Genomic DNA, 22,349 nt, shown 5'->3' with positions numbered 1-22,349 from the left:
TTAGGGCGAGTTTGCTCCCATTCCTATTTCGTATCAAAGCATTGACTTGTCTGGATAAATCATCTAATCCAGCCATCAATTGATCCACTGGCTCGTGGACTCGTATAGCTCTGACTGGGTAGCGATCTCTACGAGTTGCTTACTGGGCTGCCTCGAATATCATAGCGTACACTAGAGCGCTTTCTGCATCCCTGACATCCTAAATTCGCAGAGCTTTCTGTATTTCAGGATCCCGAATGTCATCGAGGAAGTACTGCAGGGACGGATTTCCCTTGTTTTTCTCGGGCACTTCGTAAAGGCGAGGTGAGAAACAGCCTTTCAATATCCGTGGCGAGCACTTGGTGTGTTTTGGTGGGCTGCTGTGACGAGATTTTAATTGAAGCCTACTGTAGTCTTTCAAACATTTATCGCCAAAGCGCAGCTCCAACGCGCCGGACAGAGCTTCGAAGTCTAGTCTCTGGTTTTCTGGAAGACGTTAGAAAATATCCGCAGCGTCTGCTCTCAGTGAAGCGGCGAGATGACAGGCCGTAGCTTGGGAATCCCATCCATTCGCTTCCGTCACTGTAGAAAATTGTGTCTTATACACTCTCCAAGAGGTCTTCCCATCATCTGCAGATAACTTCAGAGAGGGACGAGCAGGCATAGGTAAAAATTTATAGCCCTCCTAATTGTCGAATGCATCTCTTTAATGGGTCAACTTCTTTGACGACGACAGCAGAAACCCTGTCTTCAATTTGTTGTTCGATTTGTCCTTGCACGGCAGAAGCTCTTTCTTCAATTTGTTATTCGATTTATTGTTGGATGGCCAAAACTCTTCCTTCGATTTGTTCTTTCACAGAAGAAACTCTTTCTTCAGTGCGTCCAACTTTATTTTCAACAGCGACTATTTTGCCTTCCATAGCCTGAAATTTGTTTTCTGTTATGCAGGTAATTTCTTTTTGTCTCTTCTTTAACTGACCCACTTTCCCACTTTCATCTCCTCTCTACTTGACCCACTTTTATCTCCTCTTTAACGGACTCTTGGCCCGCTTTCATCTCCTCTTTAAATGAGGCAAAGGCTGCTATCAATTGCCTTAATTGTTCTTCCATCGTGTTACTGGCATTCAAAAGCCCACTCCTGACACCAAAAAGTGTTACGTGCGTACGTATTCATAATGGATTGAATGCACAAGTCGATACGAAGTTAATAAAATTTATTGTTATCCGAAGAATGAATACAAAATGCTTAAATTTCTTTAGAGATGTTCGTACAATATCGCAGTATCTCACAGTAGTTATATTTTAAACTACTAAAACATTTAACAGAACTTAATTCAAAACAGTGAAAGCTAATCTGATCTCACCGCGAATTCGTTACAATCAACAACAAAAACTGAGTAAACAACTCATAAACTGAAGAGATGTTTTCCTCCAGCTTTAATAAGCTTTTTTAATTATGCACGAGATCATTCTGGTATTTTCTCGATTTTTCTGGATGGCTAAAAGAGTACAATTATGAGATATCTGTTTATTAAAATGTTGAATGCGCATGTTCCTGTGTTTTAATTTTTCCGACATAGCTTTCTCTTCAGATAAGTCTCGTGCTGCATTGCATGGGAATATAAAACAATTTTAATTACAAATTCTACTAAAAATAGCAAAATAAATACAAAAACCGTAATAATATGTAAAATCGGTAAGCAAGAGAAGTAAAGACATTAAGATATTTTACCTTGACGTCTTTGAGGAATTCAACTGTAGTTGGAAATCTAATAATATGGTCGCAATACCGATTTCCAAAGGTTTCTTGATTAGTCCGTGAAAGAATTTCCATAAAATAAATGATTTCTTAAGCAACTCGGATACAGAAAAAGAAAATATATGTTTGCACGGTGATCATGTACTTTATTTGATAGTCTGTTTAATAATACGAATTTGGTCAACATCTCATTTTATTAAACAATGTAAGCTAATTGAATGAAAATGCTAGTTGAAGGTAATATTTTTCTCTGGCTTCCAAAATTTAGATATTTATGTATCCCTTTTTAATACGAAACAAAAGGTGTTAAAATTTGAGAAGACATAAATTTTACAAATACAGGCTGTGTTGTTTCAAAGAACTAAAACTTCTATATTAATAATCTTAATAGGATTACTTTGTATTTTAAACTTTATATATAATATTCATTTAATTATAAATATCAGTAATAATTAATATACCTTTGGAGTGCCAGCAGATCAGTTTGTGGGGATTTTATGTGATTATTCTCAGTTAAGGAGCATGGGAAAATGTAATAATCAGAAGTTCCCTGTCCCCACATATACAGAAATAGGAGTTCTCCATATTTCTTGTGTAGAAATATGTGAGAAAGGGTCCATATCGTGTTACACAGTAGTTCAATGAAAGATTCGAGTCCAGAGATCCTAAATTTATATTGGGGATCAAGTTATATGTGCATTTTTCCAGTGAAGCATTATTCCAAAAATCTTGACTACATTTTAAAGTAAGTTGTTTTAGTGAGTAATTTAAATTTGAGCATGCCCATGTAAGGGGGGTTTCAAAACCATCTTGATTAAGAGTTGCTTATTTGGCCAATTCATCTGCCTGATCATTACCAAAATGGCCACTATGCCTTTTTATCCATGAAATCTAAATTTTGCAGTTTGGAATTAAAGCAAGAAGAGAATTTATGTTAGAAATCAACAGTGAGGAAGCTAAGTGATTCTTAATCGCTAGAATAGAAGCTTGAGAGTTCTATTGTATGGTAAATTCGTTGTGATTTTGAGAATGGCTATTTCAGTCGCTGCTTTTATAGCTGAAAATTCAGCCTGAAAAACTCAATTATTATTATGGAGATGACATTTTAATTCGATGATATCTGAAAGGCGATTTAGAAATACACTGCTAAACCAACTTTTCCTTCAATTTTTGATCCATCAGTATAAGCAATTGGAGAATTTTGTGGATACATTCTCATGTTGTCCCGAATTTAATGCGTAGGCCATTCATTGACTGAATTATCCTAGCTTGAATGGTAACTTTTATGTAACTATGAATAATTGTAATCAAGTTCCTGTAACCTTAGATATTCGTTCTGAAATATTAGATGGTGATTGATAAGAAAACATCTTAAAATGCGTTATGTCAAGTTCCGCACATATATCCTCAAAAATATGACTCTAATGTGGCCGTTATCAGATATTGTTTTAAGCGAAGCACTATATTTTAAGGTAAAATGATTTAAAAATGGATCCACAACGGCTGTTGCAGATGCTGCCGAAGGAGAACTATTTCCGATCATTTTCGAAAAGTAATCGATTATTTTAACAGCGAAAATCGTTTATTTTCGTGTCATTATTATATGGTCCTAAAGTCAGTTCCTATTATTTCTTTACGGAAACTTGTTTTTCTCTTATTTGAATAACCGGTTGGGCTATAATTAACACCGTCAACTAACTGATATGTGCTATTGGACTTGACATATCCATTAATAATTTTTACAGTTGTGGGAAATAAAATGCTTTCTTCACCCTCTGCAATGATTTTCTAACAGTTGAATGGCTTGAAAGAGACGCATCATGTATAATTCCTTCAATATACTTAATTTTAGGCTCTCTGGTATAATCGATCATAATTATGCGCTTTTATTTGTGTAAAGTGAAAGATCATCGATAATGTTGTAGCTTTTTCACCTGTGTTTGTAATTCCCGTGATAACGGAGCAATGAAACTAAAAGGAATCCTTAAATTACTCATAAATATTTTTAAATTAAGGATCATCTTTCAACTCCTTTATTACTGTCTCCGAGAATCTAAAAGTCAACATGGCACATCTCATCCGTTTTCTTTCATTTAATTATCAACAGGACATCAGCTGCGAAATTTTTATTCCCAATTGCATATTTAATCTTTAGGTTATACTCCTGCAGCTTGAGTGTCCACATTACCAGACTTGGTTATACGTTCTTTCTCGAATAAAAACGAGTGATCGAGGATTGGTTTATTCCGGCTAATACTGTTACCCGTTCTTTACGGAAATACACTGTCAATTTTTGATCAGATAAGACGACCACTATGGTGTCTCTCTCATGTCTGTGTAATTCTCTCTGATTACTGTAATTACTTGGATTAAATTGTAATTACTTGGAATGAAAAAAAAAAGCCAGTTGAGTGTTTATTAAAAGGATTGGGGTCTGTTGAATACCTCTTCTCCTGTGCGAAACGAAAATGAACCGTGGGGTCACATGAGCAACCACTAACGCATGGTGTACGATACCATAGAACATAATTCTGACCCTCATTGGTTCGATGCAAAGAATTATTCAAGATGTACTTCCAGAAACGGAACCTCAGTATGTTATTGGTGCCCAGTGTGTATCGTTGCACATCTTTGACAATCAAAACATTTGCTAAGAGAATGATTATCTTTATGCAAAGTTAGGTTTGTTCTCGAGCAATCATTTACGGTCAGATATTTTCTCTGACATGCAGTACATGATCTTTATCTAGTCACCAAAACATAAACCTCTCATAGGCGCTGTCTACAAAATAATAAAAAATTAAATTAAACATAGAGAGAGCACTATGATATAATCACTTCACTAAATGCATCAAGGGACCGATTTAAGATGGTTTCCTTTAGAATTTAATCAATTAATATGTATAAATCTTCACGTTACCGATTCACACATTAAGCGCTTTTGTTCTACAGGGAGTTTTTTGAGCTCCTAGCATATTAAAATTATAGCTTAAACTTTAAACTTAACCTTCTTCGCGTGCCTTCGTGGTGTAGTGGTCTGCATGCTGGGCGGCGCGTATTCCAGAGGTCCATGGTTCGATTCCCGGCGAAGGCGTTGCTCATTTTTCACTTCTGCTGCCAAAAAAATACCTAATGTCTCTACAGTGTAACTGTAACTGTATTCAGCCCTCATGTTTCTTCCAGCAATTTTGAGAAGCACAGAGTACTAGAAACATCTCAGCGGCTGGGTGAAAACTACATAAGGCCGGAGAGAGCCTTTTGTCGTGAGTTGTTAATTCAGAGCGTCTTCGGAGCATTGTAAGCTTCGCCTTTTAGATGCGCTTTGCTTGCGTTGCGTTTAACGTTCTTAATATTTTGAAGTGAAACCACTGATTGTACTCTGTGATACTGTGAGCACCTGTACGAGTATTTATGCGGAAAGTTACGGAACGTTAATGTGTTTCTATGGATAAAACAAATTTTTATCAACTTATCATCGGACCTGTGTGCATTCAATTTATTACTAACCCCACGCATGCAAGAATAGCATAAATTTCGATGCAGTTAAAAGGAATAAAAGTAAAGCTAGTTCTTCTTTTGTTTCTTCTACAGCTTTTATTATCCAAGCATATTTTTTGAAAAATTGTTCTATTCCCCATTTTACGTTTTCCTACTCGTATTTTGCGTACGCAACTCCATGAACATTGATTTTATATTCTATCATGCATGAACGGTACCATGATCTGAAAGTCTTCGCGTTCTAGACCCTGTTTTGACAGTTCTATGCTTAACATATTTTGACGTAGAAAATGAATGTCTCATACGAAATAATGCGGGATATTAAATTTTAGAAACAATTTGCTGAAAGGTTTCATGCAAACTGAAGCCTGTTTATGCTATCTAAATACTGTTAGTTTTGTTTATACTATTTGAATACTGCTAGTATTGTTTCTTTATAACTTCATTATTTAAGCGAAAAATTACATAACGATTTTTAACACTTTAATTAAAATTATTAAAATTGAATTTAAAAGCTAATAAATACTCACATTCTGAAACAAACAAACATTTAATAACAACATATTTTTGAATTTACACGTCGTATGATTTGGAGCCTTTCTTATCTAACCATGTCAGCAGAGAATTCGATTGAATTTATAGCATAATAGTTCTTTATTTTCTTTAGTTTCGGATTAGAAAGGCAGAGTCACACTAAAAGGTCCAGGCACTGGTAAATTCTTGTATGTTTTAGCGGGCACCCACTGGTAGACCTCCGGAGCATTTGCGTCTTTTTCATATTCTTTGCATGTTATCTTCAGTAACCTGAAAACAGTTTTCTAAATTACAATAGTTCAAGAAAAATATGCTTTGACTAACTAATTTAGCAACGTTTATAAAAATTTTATTACAATAGATTTCACACATTTTGTTTTCATACTGTAGGTTTAAAGTATCCAACTACCTTCTAAACATCAGTTTTGATGAAATTTGTCAAAAAAGTTTTATTATGCTTCCGAAATTTACTTTTATTTTGTCTCTCTGGCCATTAAAAGTAGAATTATAGCTGTTCTTGTTCTACGCCATAAACTGGGAGTATCTATTAAGAATCCGGAAGTTGATGTCTAAAGTTGTACAGACTACTCTAAATAACTTTAGAATGAGAATGTTTCATTTGAATTCTTTTCGTGATGTTAGAAATATGATTTTGAATCTTTCTTCTTGTTATGAAGTACTCGAAAACAAATTTAGTTTTGAATTTAAATTTCATTATTTGGCAACATTTTCTTTTCTTTCTGTTTGTGCTTGCATTTCATTAAACCTATTTTTTGAACAACTTGGGTTTTAGCCCAAAGGGGCAATTTTCCCAGAAGGGCTTCTTCCGTCGTTTTGGCATTTGGCGTTGATTCACTATAAACGGCGAATCCCCTTTTAAATTGTTTCTACTAAATATTAGAGCCTTATTATATTTAAAGAAATTAAGTAATGAAGGATCTGCATAAATGTAAGTATGTTTCTCGCATTGTGATAAAACAACGGTACCTACAGCCATCCAATTTTGAATAACGTAATCCTCCACTAAATGTGCACATCTGGAAGTCTTACCTTGGAATTTGTTTTATTATCAATTTCATATTTTGTAACACTTTAATGAATTTTCGATTAACAAACACAACGATTCAAAGTGAGCAATGGCAACACTTCGAAAAAAAAATCTGATGTGTATACCGCATAACTTCCTTGTACTGAATATTAAATTATACGCATTTTTTCTTGAATTTCATTTAAACTTATTGGATGGAATTAAATCTACTTCGCCGGCAGCGCATAAAACACAATAGAATAAATGCATTCTTTAAAATTTATTCTATTTTTTACCATAGCGACAGTCTGGGGCTAGGTTCACTTAACAGTATTATATTTCGTTCATATTGTAACTCAAAATGCACAAAATTTATATCAATTAAAAAATTATTGATACATGCTGTATTCAAATACTATATACAAGTTACAAGAATGCATGCGTGTGCATACGAGAATGCATACGAGCCGAACTATCCTACTAGAAAGCTAGAACGATGTATAAAAGAAATTAAGCAAATAAAACAAAAAAGAAACAGTTTTTCACAGACGATTAAGTATTTCTCATTCAATTAATTCAGTCTCACTTCGCGACACGGCAAAAATACATGAAAACTAGCTGTATTAAAAATTACGAAGTAACTCTTAAACACTTATTTCCTCGAAACAATTCCAGAAAGGATTAAGCATAATTTAATTTGCAATAATAAATGAAGGCGTTTTATCTTTGTTGTTGCGAAGGTAAGTTTCTCTAGATTCGCAAGAAATCCACTATCCCGCTGTTTCAAATGCAAACAAGCTATGGCCGTCATCAAAAAAATTATTAGGCTTAGCGTCACTTAAACAACTTTAAATTTTTGATAATTCTAAACATTTTGCCTACAGATTTACTAAAGGCATAAAAACCTTAACTGGAAGATAAGAACAACATACTTCAATCATTTTTAAATTAAAAAATGTACAATTTACAAATATACGAGTATAAGAGTATAGAAACTGAGATCACTGAGCCATGTAACAGAGTGGATATATATATAAATATACTTATATACGTTTGGTGCGGCCGATTGCAACCAAAATACGAGGTGCACATCTACATGTTATAGCAGTCCTATATACAAAATTTCAACGTTCTGAGGCTACTCGTTTTTGAGTTATGTGAGATACGTTTGTACAGACGCCACGAAAAATTCTCTTCAGAATTCATTTTAAAGCAGTTTTATAATTTTTTTTTTTTTTTTTGGAAAAAAAAGAGTATTTTATTCTGTCCTTACGTACAGATATCAGGCAAAAACATCGTTAGATTAAGACACAATAACACGCCGAATAAATACTAATTCAGAAGTCAAACAACAAAAATCAGCGTTATATTTACAAAATTTTCACAGGACTAGTTTCGATGGTTTTACCGAACCACCATCTTCAGCTGCAAAACCGCAAATGAACAAGATAGGAAATAATGATTAGATAAGATAAGAAAGCCTGGACAAGAATAAGATTCGTTAGATTGCATTCGCTAGCGGTCAAAATGGATATTTTCGTTGAAATATGCTGCCTGAAACGTTTCGCGATTACAATACTTCTTTTTTACTTTGTACAAGGAAGTAAAAACATTTATATCTCCTGCGCGCGAGACTGTGTATCGGAAATTCTAAAGATATGCTTATTTTAAAATTATTTTGCGATATTGATGTTGAATTTAATATTCTGGTTTAAGTGCGAAGAACATGTTATTTGATAAATAAAGGTAACCTACAAAACGTAAAAAAAAAAAAAAAAAACTCCTTCGGGCATAATGTAAATTCTGAAAGCTTTCAGATTAAGAAACAAATTTTTTTCTTCAGGTTTACGAGAAAAACTTTAACATAAAGTATTACTATAGTAATTTTATGAAACTCCCCCCCAAATATTTTATGAAATGGTAAAATTAAAAGGACTAAAAGTTTAGATTATGTTACGTATTTAAAACTTCTTCAGATAATTTTGTAAATGAAAAGAGGGAACGTTGTAGAAAAATAGATAGCATAATAGCATATGTGCTCAGGCAGGTATATTTAATAGATATTTTACTTTATCACTTATATTTTATTTTATTGAATTCCTTATACTTTAATAAATATAAATGACAAAAATAAAAGTAAAGTATAGATAAATATTTTTGTGGGAATATATCTAGTAATACTGAAATTTATCTAGTAATACTGATTTTTAACACAAAATGTAAGAAAAATCCAAAAATTATACTTTGGTAATATGTTTATCGCCTGTTTCTATGATTTTAAATAGTATTCTGATAAATAACACCAATAATAGATTTATTTGTACTGTTTTCCAAAATTTGCATGTCGAGCGTAGTCGCATACATTAAGATTTATAACTAAATGCATATTCAAACCAAAATAATAGTTTTAACTTTCAAAAACAGAGCACTTTTATAATAGTCATTTAAAATTTAAGATGTAGCAAATTCTAAACTCCCAAATCACACATTTATGCAACTGTGAAACAAGCGTAAGATTACTTTTGTTTGTCTCGCGAAAATAATATAAGATTATCTTTTTAAAAGTGCGGAATAAAGCCTTGCAGTATTTACAATTTGAATTTCCTTTATTTTACTTCTAAAAGAAATAATATATCAGTGATTTTCAACTTTTTCCATTTCATTCCTCTTGTGTTATATCGGGTATAGTATGCTAGATCACTATACATGTTCGTTATACTGGAAGAGAAGTAATTCTTTTAACTAATTAAATTACTCGTTATCTCCACAAAATAACAAATTCTATATTTTAAAAAACAAGTTACAAGAATGCATGCGTGTGCACGCGAATACGAGCCGAACTTTCCTACTAACTGATCTTCAGACAAAGTTACAGTTACATACATACAATTTCTTTAGAGTTACAGTTTTAGGTATGTGAAATAATGCAGCTAAATAAACAGTTAGAAAGTGAAAAAAAATTCAAAATCCAGTTACAATTAAACTGCCACACTTTCTTTTACACATATCAGAATGTCTCTTCCCTCATTTCTATGATTTTTTGACTCGAAGATGCATTCTAAATAATATATAAAATTTAAGACATTTTATTACCGTTCACCATGAATTACATATAAATTTACTTCAAATAAATAAAACTATATTTTAAAATTTTAGGAACAATATATTGTTATATACTTTAATTAAACTAACTCTCAAATAATTTACTTAGTGATTAAATTTCACCAATAAAAAAGAAGTTAAAAAAATACTAGTATTTTATAGCTACTTAATTTTGATAAATGTAACATTCGGTTTTTTTTTTTTTTTTTTTTTTTTTTTTTTTTTTCCACTAAATCTGAAATACACGGAGAAGTATATTTGAAAGGACAAAATGTAAGCGGCTTTCAGTCTCCAGTATGCTTCTATATTTTCATTTGCATTTGCATCAAAAATCATTTTGATGCAAATTTTATTTTCATCAAAAATCAAACATTCAAAACATTTACATTAAAATAAGTGATTTACAACGATATATCGACACAGATAGGAGCAATGCGTGCGTAACTCTTTCCGCCACGTTTGGATAGGATCTGCACATTAAAGGCCTCCGACTGATTTTTCATCGAACAAATCTCTTTCTCCTAATTTAGTCATTAACTTGATATTGACATTCATCAGAAACTTTACCTTTTAAATATGTATACGGGTTTTCCATTAAATTTTTATCATCACCACTGAACTCAGAAAAATAACAACTGAAATCTGTGTTGTCAACTGCTACGAAATTTCATTTTTTTAGAAATTGAGATAAGCACTTCTTCTTTTCCTTTGCAGTCAAGAAGCAATGAATTTTTCCACACATTGAAGAAAAATTAATATTAATAATTCTTTTCCAGTTTTTCAGTTTGTTCACGAACTCTTTAATGAAATCAATTAATTTTTTGCTGTTTCCGTTCTTTTCTTTATATCTGAAGATTTATTTCATTCTCTTGCTCAAATGTCGCATACGAGCCACATGATCTATTCTATATCATCACCATCAATGAAACGAAAACGCTCTGCCAGTAGAATTTCCTCTTGAAAGATACCAATTATTTTGGTGGGAAAGAAGCAAATAATTGTATGAATTTCAAGCAATGTGAAAGAAGCAAATAATGGACTATATATTAATATAGGCCATTATTTCCTTCTTTCACATTGATTGATATTCATTGCTTTCATTGTTATTGCTTGAAAAATCATGTGGATCACGACTTACATTAATTGATTAAAAAGGTTTATTAGCGAAAGCATTTCTTTCTTGAGATGAATGCATTTTAATGTATCATACATTGGCATTTCAAGCCATCCTATTTGCCCACTTTCCGATACTGGAGCAGTAATAGACAAAGACCACCTGTTCTGATGTAGGGCTCTTCGTGGTCTTACAGAAGAGTTGAGATACTGGGAGAAGAGTACGCTCTTTAGGCAATGACTTCGGTCTCTTTGTTCTTAGTTCTATTGTCTGTAACTTTTTTTTATAAGATTTTAGTTTTTTGTAACTTTTTGCCTAGCCATTGGAAATAAAATTTTGATAATGCCTTAGTGGCTATTTATATTTCGCTATTTATAGGTGCATTGTTATTCTCTTCATAGAGGATCTGTAGGATGTATGTGAAAATATTTCATTTCATTAGTTTGGGCATATTCTAGCTGAGCAGCTGCCACTAAGTCACCAAAACACGCGAGAAACAAAAATTCGATCCCTGCTAACTTCTGAGAACAACACAGTGGAAAGATTACTGAGTAAGGTAAATGCTATTCACAACCCGCCAAAAGAATTTGTTTGAGGAAATGACCAAGTAATTTGATCCTCGTTTCCGCCCAAATGTTCTGAAAACTGATCTCTGTTTCGTAAGAAACATCTGGGCATCGAAAAATAAATACAACTAAAGATTTTGACTGCCAAAAATAAATACCCACTACTATAGTCACAAACAATTTCAGTAAAATAAAACCTTGATGATTAATTAAATTACATTAACCCAATTAAAATTTGTGACACAACAATGCCAGTGTATTGAAGGATGTTGTTGATAATGTTACGCGTTTTTGCATTTAGTTTATCAAAAGAAGAAGTCGACGCAATTCACTAAAGTCCTTTGTGTCACATCTTTATATGCAACAAAACTTTCATGATTGATTTAGATATAAAAATTAAACCTGAGTTGCCCAGGTACCAGATGTGAGCTATACCAGACTTTAGCTTTTTTAATAAGGAAAAATTCTTATTCTGCGGGAGGGCAGTGGCACTTTTTTTGAAACCGAGCAGGTCTTTTGCCTCTGATGTTGTTACGTCATTAGCATTTCCACATGGACCTTATAAGAGATAGACTAACCTCGTGGGCAGGGCGCGCGTCACCGACATGTCGGCAAGAAAGAGTAGGGACGATATGGTTTACTTTAACACTGAAACCTATGGCGTTTGTGTCACATAAGGCTTTTTAATTATTAAATGTGATACGTTGTATAGTGGTGAGATTATGAAAGCCACAGTTTTTTCCAAATAGGATTTAATATATCCCATTAAAGTATTTTTTACTGCATTTCGCGCATTTTTTTTAACGCGTAATTCTTGTACAAACATCTTTACTTTGGTAAAACGGTAAAAACTCTAAGCACAAAATTTATAAACTTAATTTTGCGTACAAATAACTTAAAATTAAATAAGATTGATTGTACGTGATGCTTTGAAATAAATATGGTAAAATTAAACAAGATCTGATAATTTCTTTAATTTAATGACCGTTTTCAGGCAATGGTTTTCAAAACTATAATAACGTTACAAAACAATCATTTATTTAATTATATCATCATTAACTTATTAACATTAAAGTGGAATATTTATTTTAGTAATTTATAAAATTCGGAACATAAAATTTTCTGAGTGTGATGAAGGGGGGGGGAAGTAAAATAAAATTTAAAAGAACTCAGATTTAATATTACGCCCAAAAGGAACCTTTTTTTAACGTTTTGTGTGTTACCTATACTTATTGAATATCATGTTCTTTGCCCGTAAACCACATACATTTGAAAACAGCATATCTTTAGAATTTCCGCACTGGAGATAAAACTGTTATTTTCTGTACAGTGCTCGCTCTGAACTCGTTGAGTTTGTTAATCAAAAATTCGTTAAAGTTTTACAAAATATGAAATAGATTAAAACAAATTCGAAATTCGGCCGTCCAGATGCCCATGTTTGGGTGGAGGATTACATTATTCAAGATTTGATGGCTCTAGATACTGTCGTTTTTGTCACAGTGCGAGAAACATACATGTATTCATGCACCCCTTTGGGCTAATAAATTAAATTAACAGTAAATAAAAAAATCTTATTCAGAACTAAAAATAAATACAAAAATAATCACTATAAAATTCAAGCAAAATTGATTATTACGGTTAAATACAATTTTAATATTAGAATTAAATGTATAAAAATTTTTAAGGAGTCAAAAGTATTTATCACTATGATGTATTATGAAATATAATTGAAATAAAATTTCTTTATAGAAATTATGATATAATACTCATGTATAATTTTAAAAAAGCAGCACGATTTAGAATTTTAAACAAAACTTTCAAAAATTCGTTTTTAAATATTTTAGTATAAAAAGCATAGAAATTGCGAGAGAAAACTGCTTGTTTGAAATTTTCTATTAGTTCAGATTAAAATATTATTTTCTAACAGAAGTAGTTACATATTTCCTTATAGCATAGGAAAAGCTAAAAAAAATATCCAGCCCTGAAAGCATGCAATAGCTTTATAATTATTTGGAACGTTAATTATGCTCGATAAATATGCTAAATTTTTAAAAATCAATCTCAATTTCAAAAATAAAAACAACCAGCTTTTTTTTTTTTTTTTGACAATTATACACGCTGCAATAGGCAACTACTGTTAAATTTCTGCAAGTCGTCTCTACTCCTCCGGATGTGATCAAGGTGACAGCCGGGAATGCCTCAGACGCGAGAGAAAACCCATTTGGGTTAGTCTATTTCTTATAAGGTCCATGCATTTCCATCACTTACAATTCCGATGTAAGAACAAATCTACTAAAAGATGGGCTCGAATATTTGCGTAAGGCCGTTCAAAAGACTAGTAATTAGCCTTGATACTGAAGGTTGAATTAGAGAATTTGAAGAGCAGCAGCAGTTTTAGAAGGAAACACGTAACTCAGTTTATCATACACAGAATTTTATGAAAGTATTTCTGAATACCTTTTAATTCTGAGAATTTATTTTCATGAAATTTATGCTGATCGATTTCATTGTCGTATTGAATTTTTATAGACCCTTCTGTTCCAATGTACTGGCAATCTTCCTAGTGTAGATTTTATCCCCAAAATTTTAAAAATATTTAAAATCTCATTTTATGGCAGAAATTCAGACTCGAAATCTTTCTTTTTCTGGAGATAAAGAAATTTTTCAAACTGAGAAATGTGTCTAATTCATGCTAGAACGGAGGCTGAAATTAGTTTTTTTCTTATAGTTCTATATTAATACAGATTCACTTTCTCGTTTACATCTCTTTTAAAACAATGTCTTAAAATAACCTTTTAAACTAATTTTATAACCTTTCTTAAAGGAATCCCTTGAAACGATGAAGACTAAGGTTTTCAACTTTAAAAATGTAGTGCATAATAATTAAATTGATAAAATCCTATATAAAGTTTAATATGTTAAGAACTCAAAAACCAAATGTATCTTTCTTTATCTTATGTGTTTATCTTGTTTGTTGTGAGAAAGAGATTATTAAGGAGTTACGAAAGACGGGCTTCACTGTCTTACATCTTTTAAAGTAATCATTATAGTATGTGTAAATCAGCAATATTATATATGCCACTGTTATTGATAATCCGTTCATGTGGTAACAAAGATTGCATCCACTTAAAGTGGATTGATTTCGGATACTTACACTGTAAACCTAAAGTAGAAAGCCATGCAAAAATGGACATACGTTGATATTGAATATGATATTAATAATAACTTACGATCTGTATCTCTTGCATTGCGATGAACGTGGATTATCTTTCTTGTAACATTCTCTCTTGAGCAAATTGAAATACATATTACCAATGGTATTAGCAGTGACAGAGTTAACACGATCCAGACAATCATAAAACTCCTGATCACATTTGCAGCTCAACCTGTTACAAATTGTTATATTAGAATTTGCATACAGGAATAAATAAAACTATTAAGTTGCTCATGAATTTATTAGTAATAAATAAGAACTTTGCTTCCTAAGCATTACTTAATATATTAGCATTACTCAAAAAGATATTATTACGTTTTGTAGAGTATTAAATATGTAAACAAGTTCATATTTTAAATTATTCATGGAAAAAGAACATAGATGTAAATTCGTAATTCACCAAAACTTAAAGCCCAGAGGGAAGGGATTTTGCAGTTGTCTTGTCAGATTACTTTTTTTTTTTGAAAAATTTAGGCTTAAAGCTTTAAAAATGGTTCACTGTAGGATTTGAGTTTTCCTAATCGATACTTTATAATTAATTTCCCTGGCTCGTCAAGGCAGACGAGCTGGCTGAGACCACAGGTTTATGCAAACTACATAAATGGCAAGGGGGTGTAGTTTAAACACAGAAAGCTTATCCTAACAGTGAAAGAAACCTTCGGAGTTCGTTCCTTGATTATGGCATCTTGCTTGTGTAAGTCTTATGCTTTAAATATCATGATGAAATTACCGAGAGATTTTGTTGAGCTCGGTAAGTGATTAAAGCATTCTGTTTCGCCTACAGTTCGTTTGAAAATACGAGTTAAGAATATTTTTGCAATCATATTGTAAATTTAGAATAAAAGAAAGCAGGCTGTTGCAAAGTGTGACGATGGATACGCAATTCTTAATTGGTTATTATTTTAATTTTGTAACATTTGCACATAGTGTCCATTAAAGCTTTTATTAAATTTTATAAATGAGTCATCTTATGTTTGGCAGTTAAGCAGCATAACAAGCGATAAATGGCCCAAATTACCTTCAACCTCTATAGGTAGTCAGTCATTAGATGTTAAAATATGTATAATGATATAAGTTTACGTATAATGATGCGATATAGATATTAATTATAATTATAAATATATAAATATAAATAATATCTATATACAAATAGTATAAATATACGATTTAAGTTTATGTATAATGATATAAGTCAAGTTACTTTATATCTTAGAAGTTATACAATTAGCTTAATTTCAATCAAGTTCAAGGTGAAAAACTTCGAATTTTACACGCATTTGGAAATAAATGCACGTAAAAGACAGTAAGTTATTACGGCTTCGAAATTCAGTTCTATTGTTTTTTTAACTCTCTATAACCTGAATATTGTTCTGGGTTGTAAAAATGTTGTATAAATTAAAATGTAATAACCTATAACTACAATTTAACAATCATCTCAATATTTTAAGTGATTTTGTTAAATCGAATGTGCTTCCTAAATTTAGAGTTAGAAATCTTTACACTTATGTGTATAAGAATTTAGGTATCAAAACAGTAGTATTAAAAATTAAATGAATGTTTTCTGCTTTTAGTTTTTTTTTTTTTTTTTTTTTTTTTTTTTTTCGGAAACTTTCCTTTAATCTCACTACACACCAGTTTTGCCCAGCGTTTCTTGTTTTCTGAAAATTCCAGCCAATATGTCAGTATTTTTGGATACGAAAATTGGTGCAAGTCTTTTATGATTACAAAATTTTCTCATCTGGTGATGATTAATTGAAAATTCATCATCGCTATCGGTGGTATTTATGCATCATTAAGTAAATACTACCAGCTGTTTCGGGTTCGAATAGTATTTAGATAAAATATTCTTTGCTATATTAGCATTAACATTAATGATTTTTATACGCTTCGAGTTTTACATTTCTAGGCTTCTGGTACGTAAAAATAAAGGATCATCGAAAATTTACCGAATCTTGCCATTGTAGCTGATTGCCATTTGAAAGTCATAAAAAATAGGTTACATGACAATCGAATGCTAGCAGATAATATACATACCAAATAGATTATTGATGTGTAATACAAGACAAAAGCCATTATGTCGGCTTTTAAATTTTACCAAAACACCGAGAGATAAAAAATAATGATAATTGCAAAGGATGAGTTCCATATCTTTTAGATGTTGACAGTTTGCAAAAGAATTTATTTGGGTTGCTTAATGTTACAACTGATTGTCTTCTGTGAAAAACACTGTTGATTAATATGGAAATTTTACATAATAAGATAAGTAAGCCATCTTTCTGTAAAAGACTAAGTGCATCAGCAAAATGTTAATATATTAATATTTGACTTTAATATCACACCGAACTAAAGAAGCTTTAAGGACATCAAAATGTTAATCAATTGTAACAAAATGTTCCAAAATATCTTTCAGATATTTCTTTTCGATTGTAAAGGTAAATTTTTATTACGGTATTTACATTTTATCAAAAGCTATGTAGAATTTATGAATATTTTCGTGTCCAGGGTTATATATTAACGTATTAAACTGGATAAATTAGAGTTAGTGTACATATTAAACTGGATAAATATAGGAAACAAATTATTAAATACTAACTTAGTAAAAGGTGAATAACATACAAACTGTACATATTAAACTGGATAAATATAGGAAACAAATTATTAAATACTAACTTAGTAAAAGGTGAATTATTGGTCAAATTGTTCCTCGTTTCTCCTGGTGCCAGTGTATCATTGCAGAGATCATGAGCTCTGCAGCATCTATCAGTGTCCTGGTGTAAACCGAGGTCATCATAATTCTTTGCTATATCTCCTGCTCCACACCATTTTGTACCTGAAATTTAATAATGCAGTAACACATTACAAACCAAAATCGAAAAATACATATTTTCTGACAACGTTAAACTCGAACAATACGATTATCAGTGTTATCATTAACAGGTAATTTATTAAGTGAATACTACGATTCTTAACTTTAAATGTTTAGACCCGCTGTTACTAACATTTCCTCCCCCCGGGAGTCGACATAGAGAATTCTGCGAAGCTACTGGCTAAGATCTGTACCAAGGCAGTCTCGGCCACGGGGGTATAAAATTTAAGAATTTGGTGGTTCTGAAAGTCCTAAGAAAGGTCACTTATTGGCCGGCCTCGGGGTCTGGCAAGTCCTGAGCGATACGGCTCTAGCAGCCGGGGTGTAGCACCCTCCGGTTCGCTGGGTAATGTTCCACTGCGACGGGGAGCCCGAGCGACTGACAGGTAGCACATTAACGACCAGTGCCATCTGGGATTGTTCCTGGGCGGTGCTCCTCTCTCTCTCTGAGGGGCCTGGTTGCATGGCTCCATGCCTGGTTGAACCTCCGCGCCTGGTTCCAAGGAGTGGGGGGGGGGAGGACTGTAGTGCGATTGAGTTTGCGGAGTAAGGAATGCCCATATGTTATTGTTTGTTACTAACATTCAGCTGAAAATTTAGATAATTTTAGAAATGCTTAGCTTCCTAATTATCAAGAAAAAGATAAATCCAATGTAATCAAATTAATAATATTGTGAAAGCGTATATTTTATATTGCTTTTTTACTATTGAAAATTTTCCATTATAGCATTTAAACTAAAGATTTATAAATGTACATCGAATGTCGAAAAGATTTAAATTCTTCATCTAGTTTTCAACAGGTGACAGTGGCTTCAAATTAACTTCAAGGAATATCATTAACTTATTGCTTTTATTATGCTGCAGTAACTGATAACCATAACAAGGAAATAGTCATGATAATGGTTAAATATATATAGTATATAGTAATGTAATAAGGAAAATAGCTTTTCCTTTAAAGCTAAAAAGTTTGAAAAAAAAAAAAAATTACGAAAATGTACTAAAATGTGTTAAAATTAAAAATAAAAAGGGAACCACCAAGTTCATAAATTCTTCAATGACTAAGCAAAGCAATACAGTATTTAAACCACCTAATAATTGCAGGCAATGGATGAAAGCCTAAACTGCATTCAAACGAGTGCACGTCATTCCTTAATATCAAACTAAGAAGACAAATTTATAAGAAGATAAATGGATATTTGAGTAAAAAGATAAATTTGTGAGTGAGATTTATTCTGGTAGTGAAAGTACGTAATATGAAATTAGGTTCAGAAGTCAAACAACAAAAATCAGCGTTATATTTTCAAATTTTCACAGTGAAAATTTGAAAATTTGACTGTGAAAATTTTTGTTGTTTGACTTCTGAATTAGTATTTGTTCGGCGTGTTATTATGTCTTAATTATGAAATTAGGTATTAAGAATTCCTTCCTTTGAGACGGGGAAGTTACTATCATAGTCTTAGAGATGAAATTCCTATCATTCAGCCTTAACTTAACTACCTGATTTTAGGCTGTATCAAAGAAGCAGTGAGTTGCCACCGATACATACAATAGATAACAGAACTGTTCTAGTAACTAAAACTTAGTCACAACTTCTAACTCTGTACATTAAATTAATGGCCGCAGACACAACAGAGAATAACCACTAACTTACAGACTGTATGAAAAGTTGAAAAAGAGCCGTTGACAGTTATATATTTTAATTAAGAAGGCACGTGGAAGCAATATAATTTCTAAATACAGCAAATTAAGGACGTTACTTTTAGTTTTATTAATTAGATTAATCAGATTATAGAAGAGCTCAATTCTGGTGTCGCAGGAATAAATTGTTAGCACTCATTAGGGTAAATTTAAAGTTCAGCCATATTTAAATATCTTCTACTTGTAAGCAAGATACAAATAGATCTATTATAAAATTAAAATAATTGTCGTGATATGCGACAAACTGCATTCATTTCTTTATTTTGATTGTAAATAGCCATAATCGTTACATTTTTTTTCGTTTCGGGATGGCTCAATAAATAAATTTAATTAGTTGATTGTAGTCTGTCTTTTTATTTGATAAAGATTTGTTTTCTGGTAATATTTACTTCCCACAGTTTATATTTGTAATAAGCCTTAAATCAAATTCTTAAATTATGAAAAAACATCCCAGGGCTATCAATCTATTGAGAGACCCCTTCGTGGGGAAATTTTATTGTAAACATGAGGAGATGACAGGAAATTTTCTGATGTTATGCCATTCGGTCTTAACAAAATAGGAATAAACTGAGAACAGAACCGCATATGAATTCTCTGCTTTCAGTGAGTTCACTTACGATCATTGAAAAGGCTAGGTAGGGAATGATACGTAAATATTCTTTAATGATATTAAGAAATAAGAAAACCTTTTAATATCCTGAAAATTTTTGAAATTATTAAAGTTTATTTTCCGCATTTATTTCTTAATTGTTGAAATAATTTTGCTTTGTATAGTTTCTTTGGATAAATAATGACAACATAATGACAACACCAAATTTTAGAAAAGGTACCTGTTCAATAAAGAGTTGAAAAATAATTTTTTAAATTACCTGGGAAAATTACAGGTAACCCATCATATCCTTCTGTGGTTGATGATTCCTTTTTCGGACCTTCCATTTTATTAGGTGGAGTCATCGTTGCGCTTTCATAATCTTCAGTGTTGTCGTAATTTGCACCATTTTCATTGATGCTTGATCTATCGCCATTCGACCAACTTTCTTTGATTACAACTCTTCTGTTATTCCCATCATTGAAGTCATTTCTTCTGCTATTTACAGTATGAGATTCATATGAATGACTTCGTCTGCCATTTCTAGTATGAGGTTCATTTGCATAAATACGCCTATCATCTCCAGTACGACGAGTTTCATGTTCAGCGCTGCGTTTTCTGCGAATGGAAATTTCTGTGCAATCCTCAAGAAGACTCTTCATTTCTTCCGGGCTTGGTTTTTTAACAGACTGATCTGGTGACAATTTCAGTATATTTTGGATCAGTTCCCTATGTGAGAATATCAGATTTTTGTAAGTAAATGGAAACAGAAAAGCTTAAACTTTCATCTTATCCTCGAAAAACCATTGCACATATTCAAAAGGATAAAATGAAGCCAAGAAATTAACATGTTTTAATAAGGTAACTAAAATTAATTTGTAACTAAGAATAGCTAATTAGTAAATAGTGATAAAATGTAAGACGAGCATTAAAATATTATGAAAAACGTTTTTCCATATGTTTATGCACTTGAATAATACTACGCTCTGTGAATATAAAAACAACAAAAGGAAGAAATGTGCTAGACTGCATACCAACTATTACCGAGTACTATGATACCTTTGAAGAACATTTGGAATTCTATATCCTTAATTTTAATATTAGCAACATCAAAAATTTGATATGCGATTTTTAATGGTTCTTAGTACCTCACTAGGAAGTATGGGAAATAAGACCGGAACATAAAAGCAAACAAACAAATAAATAATAAGAACTGCGAACACAATGGCAATAATAATAATAATTATGACAAAAATGGCTTACATATTGTTCTGTGATTACACTGTTCTGTAGCAAAATTTTATATAATTTGGACTCTAATTTTGGTTTTAAAAATACTGTGCGAACCAATACTTTTGAGAAATAATGTTTTATGTCAAAATGGCATTTTTAAGGAGAAACATTATAACTACTGAAGTAAATGTTTCTATTATCATTCACTTGTAAATCTAATATTATAGCAGATAACGACTGTAAAATACTTCTATCCAAGTGAAAAATAAAACCAACTGTGAGAGAAACTGTAATCTTAATGATGCTCGCAGATTAATTACTGAGCTTAAGCAGTCGTGTAATCCGGAAAAATAGTGGTTTTTCGTGAATGCAAAGATTCCAAAGAGCTATGATGATATTCGAGCCCTTATTTCAAAATATAGATAAAGAAAATTACTGTAGAATTGCTTCACTGATTTGTATATTGTGACATTACACTTTGGACTGGCTTTATCATCTGTTTCTCTTTTTATATGCATGAAAAAGACGAGAAAGGTGGAACTAATACATGGTTAAAACAGCTTTTATATTAATTTAGTGTACATGTGAGAGAATATGTTTGGTGAGACTTTAGCGGACACGAGTAATATTTATTTACCTGCTTGTGGGCTGATTTTAAGAAAATATGTGGCAACAACTATCCTGTGTTCCATATGCCTTGGTTATTTAACTTTCAAACGATTTTCCAGCTTGAATGTCTCGAATTTCTATGGTATGCGGGAAGCTTGAACTTTTAAGTTATTTTGTGTAGATCTCTTGAATGATCTCTTAAATTAAATAAAGAATATTTAATTATTGTGAAAAGTTGCGCCTCTTTATTTATGTGAATAAAACTTCCATTGAAAGAATAAACATGATTCATAATGAGTTACTGTATATTCATTTCATTTTTAAAATCCATTGCATTTTTCCATCCATGCATCCATTTACATTTTCACTAGGTTGAAAAGATGTTCTTAGTAATAAGATAAGTTAAAAAAGGACTGGCTTATGGAATTAAAACGGGAATTATTAACTGAAGAACGCATTGTAAGTTTATACTTATTGTAAGGTTTATCCGTGAACGGTATTCGAATCACCAACTAAAGCCTTACGTTTTGAGCCAGATAGTAAGTATGATGACATAATTTA

General features: G+C 31.8%; 1 protein-coding gene across 2 annotated transcripts in view; it reads right to left on the bottom strand.

The window, feature by feature from the left end:
• Positions 1-5,767: 5,767 nt before the first annotated feature.
• The window catches only part of LOC118195058 (uncharacterized), a 77,471-nt gene continuing 60,889 nt past the window's right edge, over positions 5,768-22,349 (bottom strand). For both annotated transcript variants that reach the window (XM_035366293.2, XM_085806603.1), the window contains exons 3-6: positions 20,227-20,675; positions 17,464-17,623; positions 14,810-14,965; positions 5,768-6,040 (exon numbers count right to left, since the gene is read on the bottom strand). In XM_035366293.2, the coding sequence (XP_035222184.1) occupies positions 5,911-6,040; positions 14,810-14,965; positions 17,464-17,623; positions 20,227-20,675 (895 nt within the window). In that variant the 3' untranslated portion in view covers positions 5,768-5,910. The remainder of the gene's footprint in view (positions 6,041-14,809; positions 14,966-17,463; positions 17,624-20,226; positions 20,676-22,349) is intronic.

Source organism: Stegodyphus dumicola, chromosome 1 (assembly GCF_044657685.1).
Source record: "Stegodyphus dumicola isolate Sdum_Otavi_A_Nest chromosome 1, ASM4465768v1".
Classification (NCBI taxonomy): Eukaryota; Metazoa; Arthropoda; class Arachnida; order Araneae; family Eresidae; genus Stegodyphus; species Stegodyphus dumicola.
Note: the sequence above shows the minus strand (reverse complement) of the source record. Positions and strands in the feature narration are given on the sequence as shown.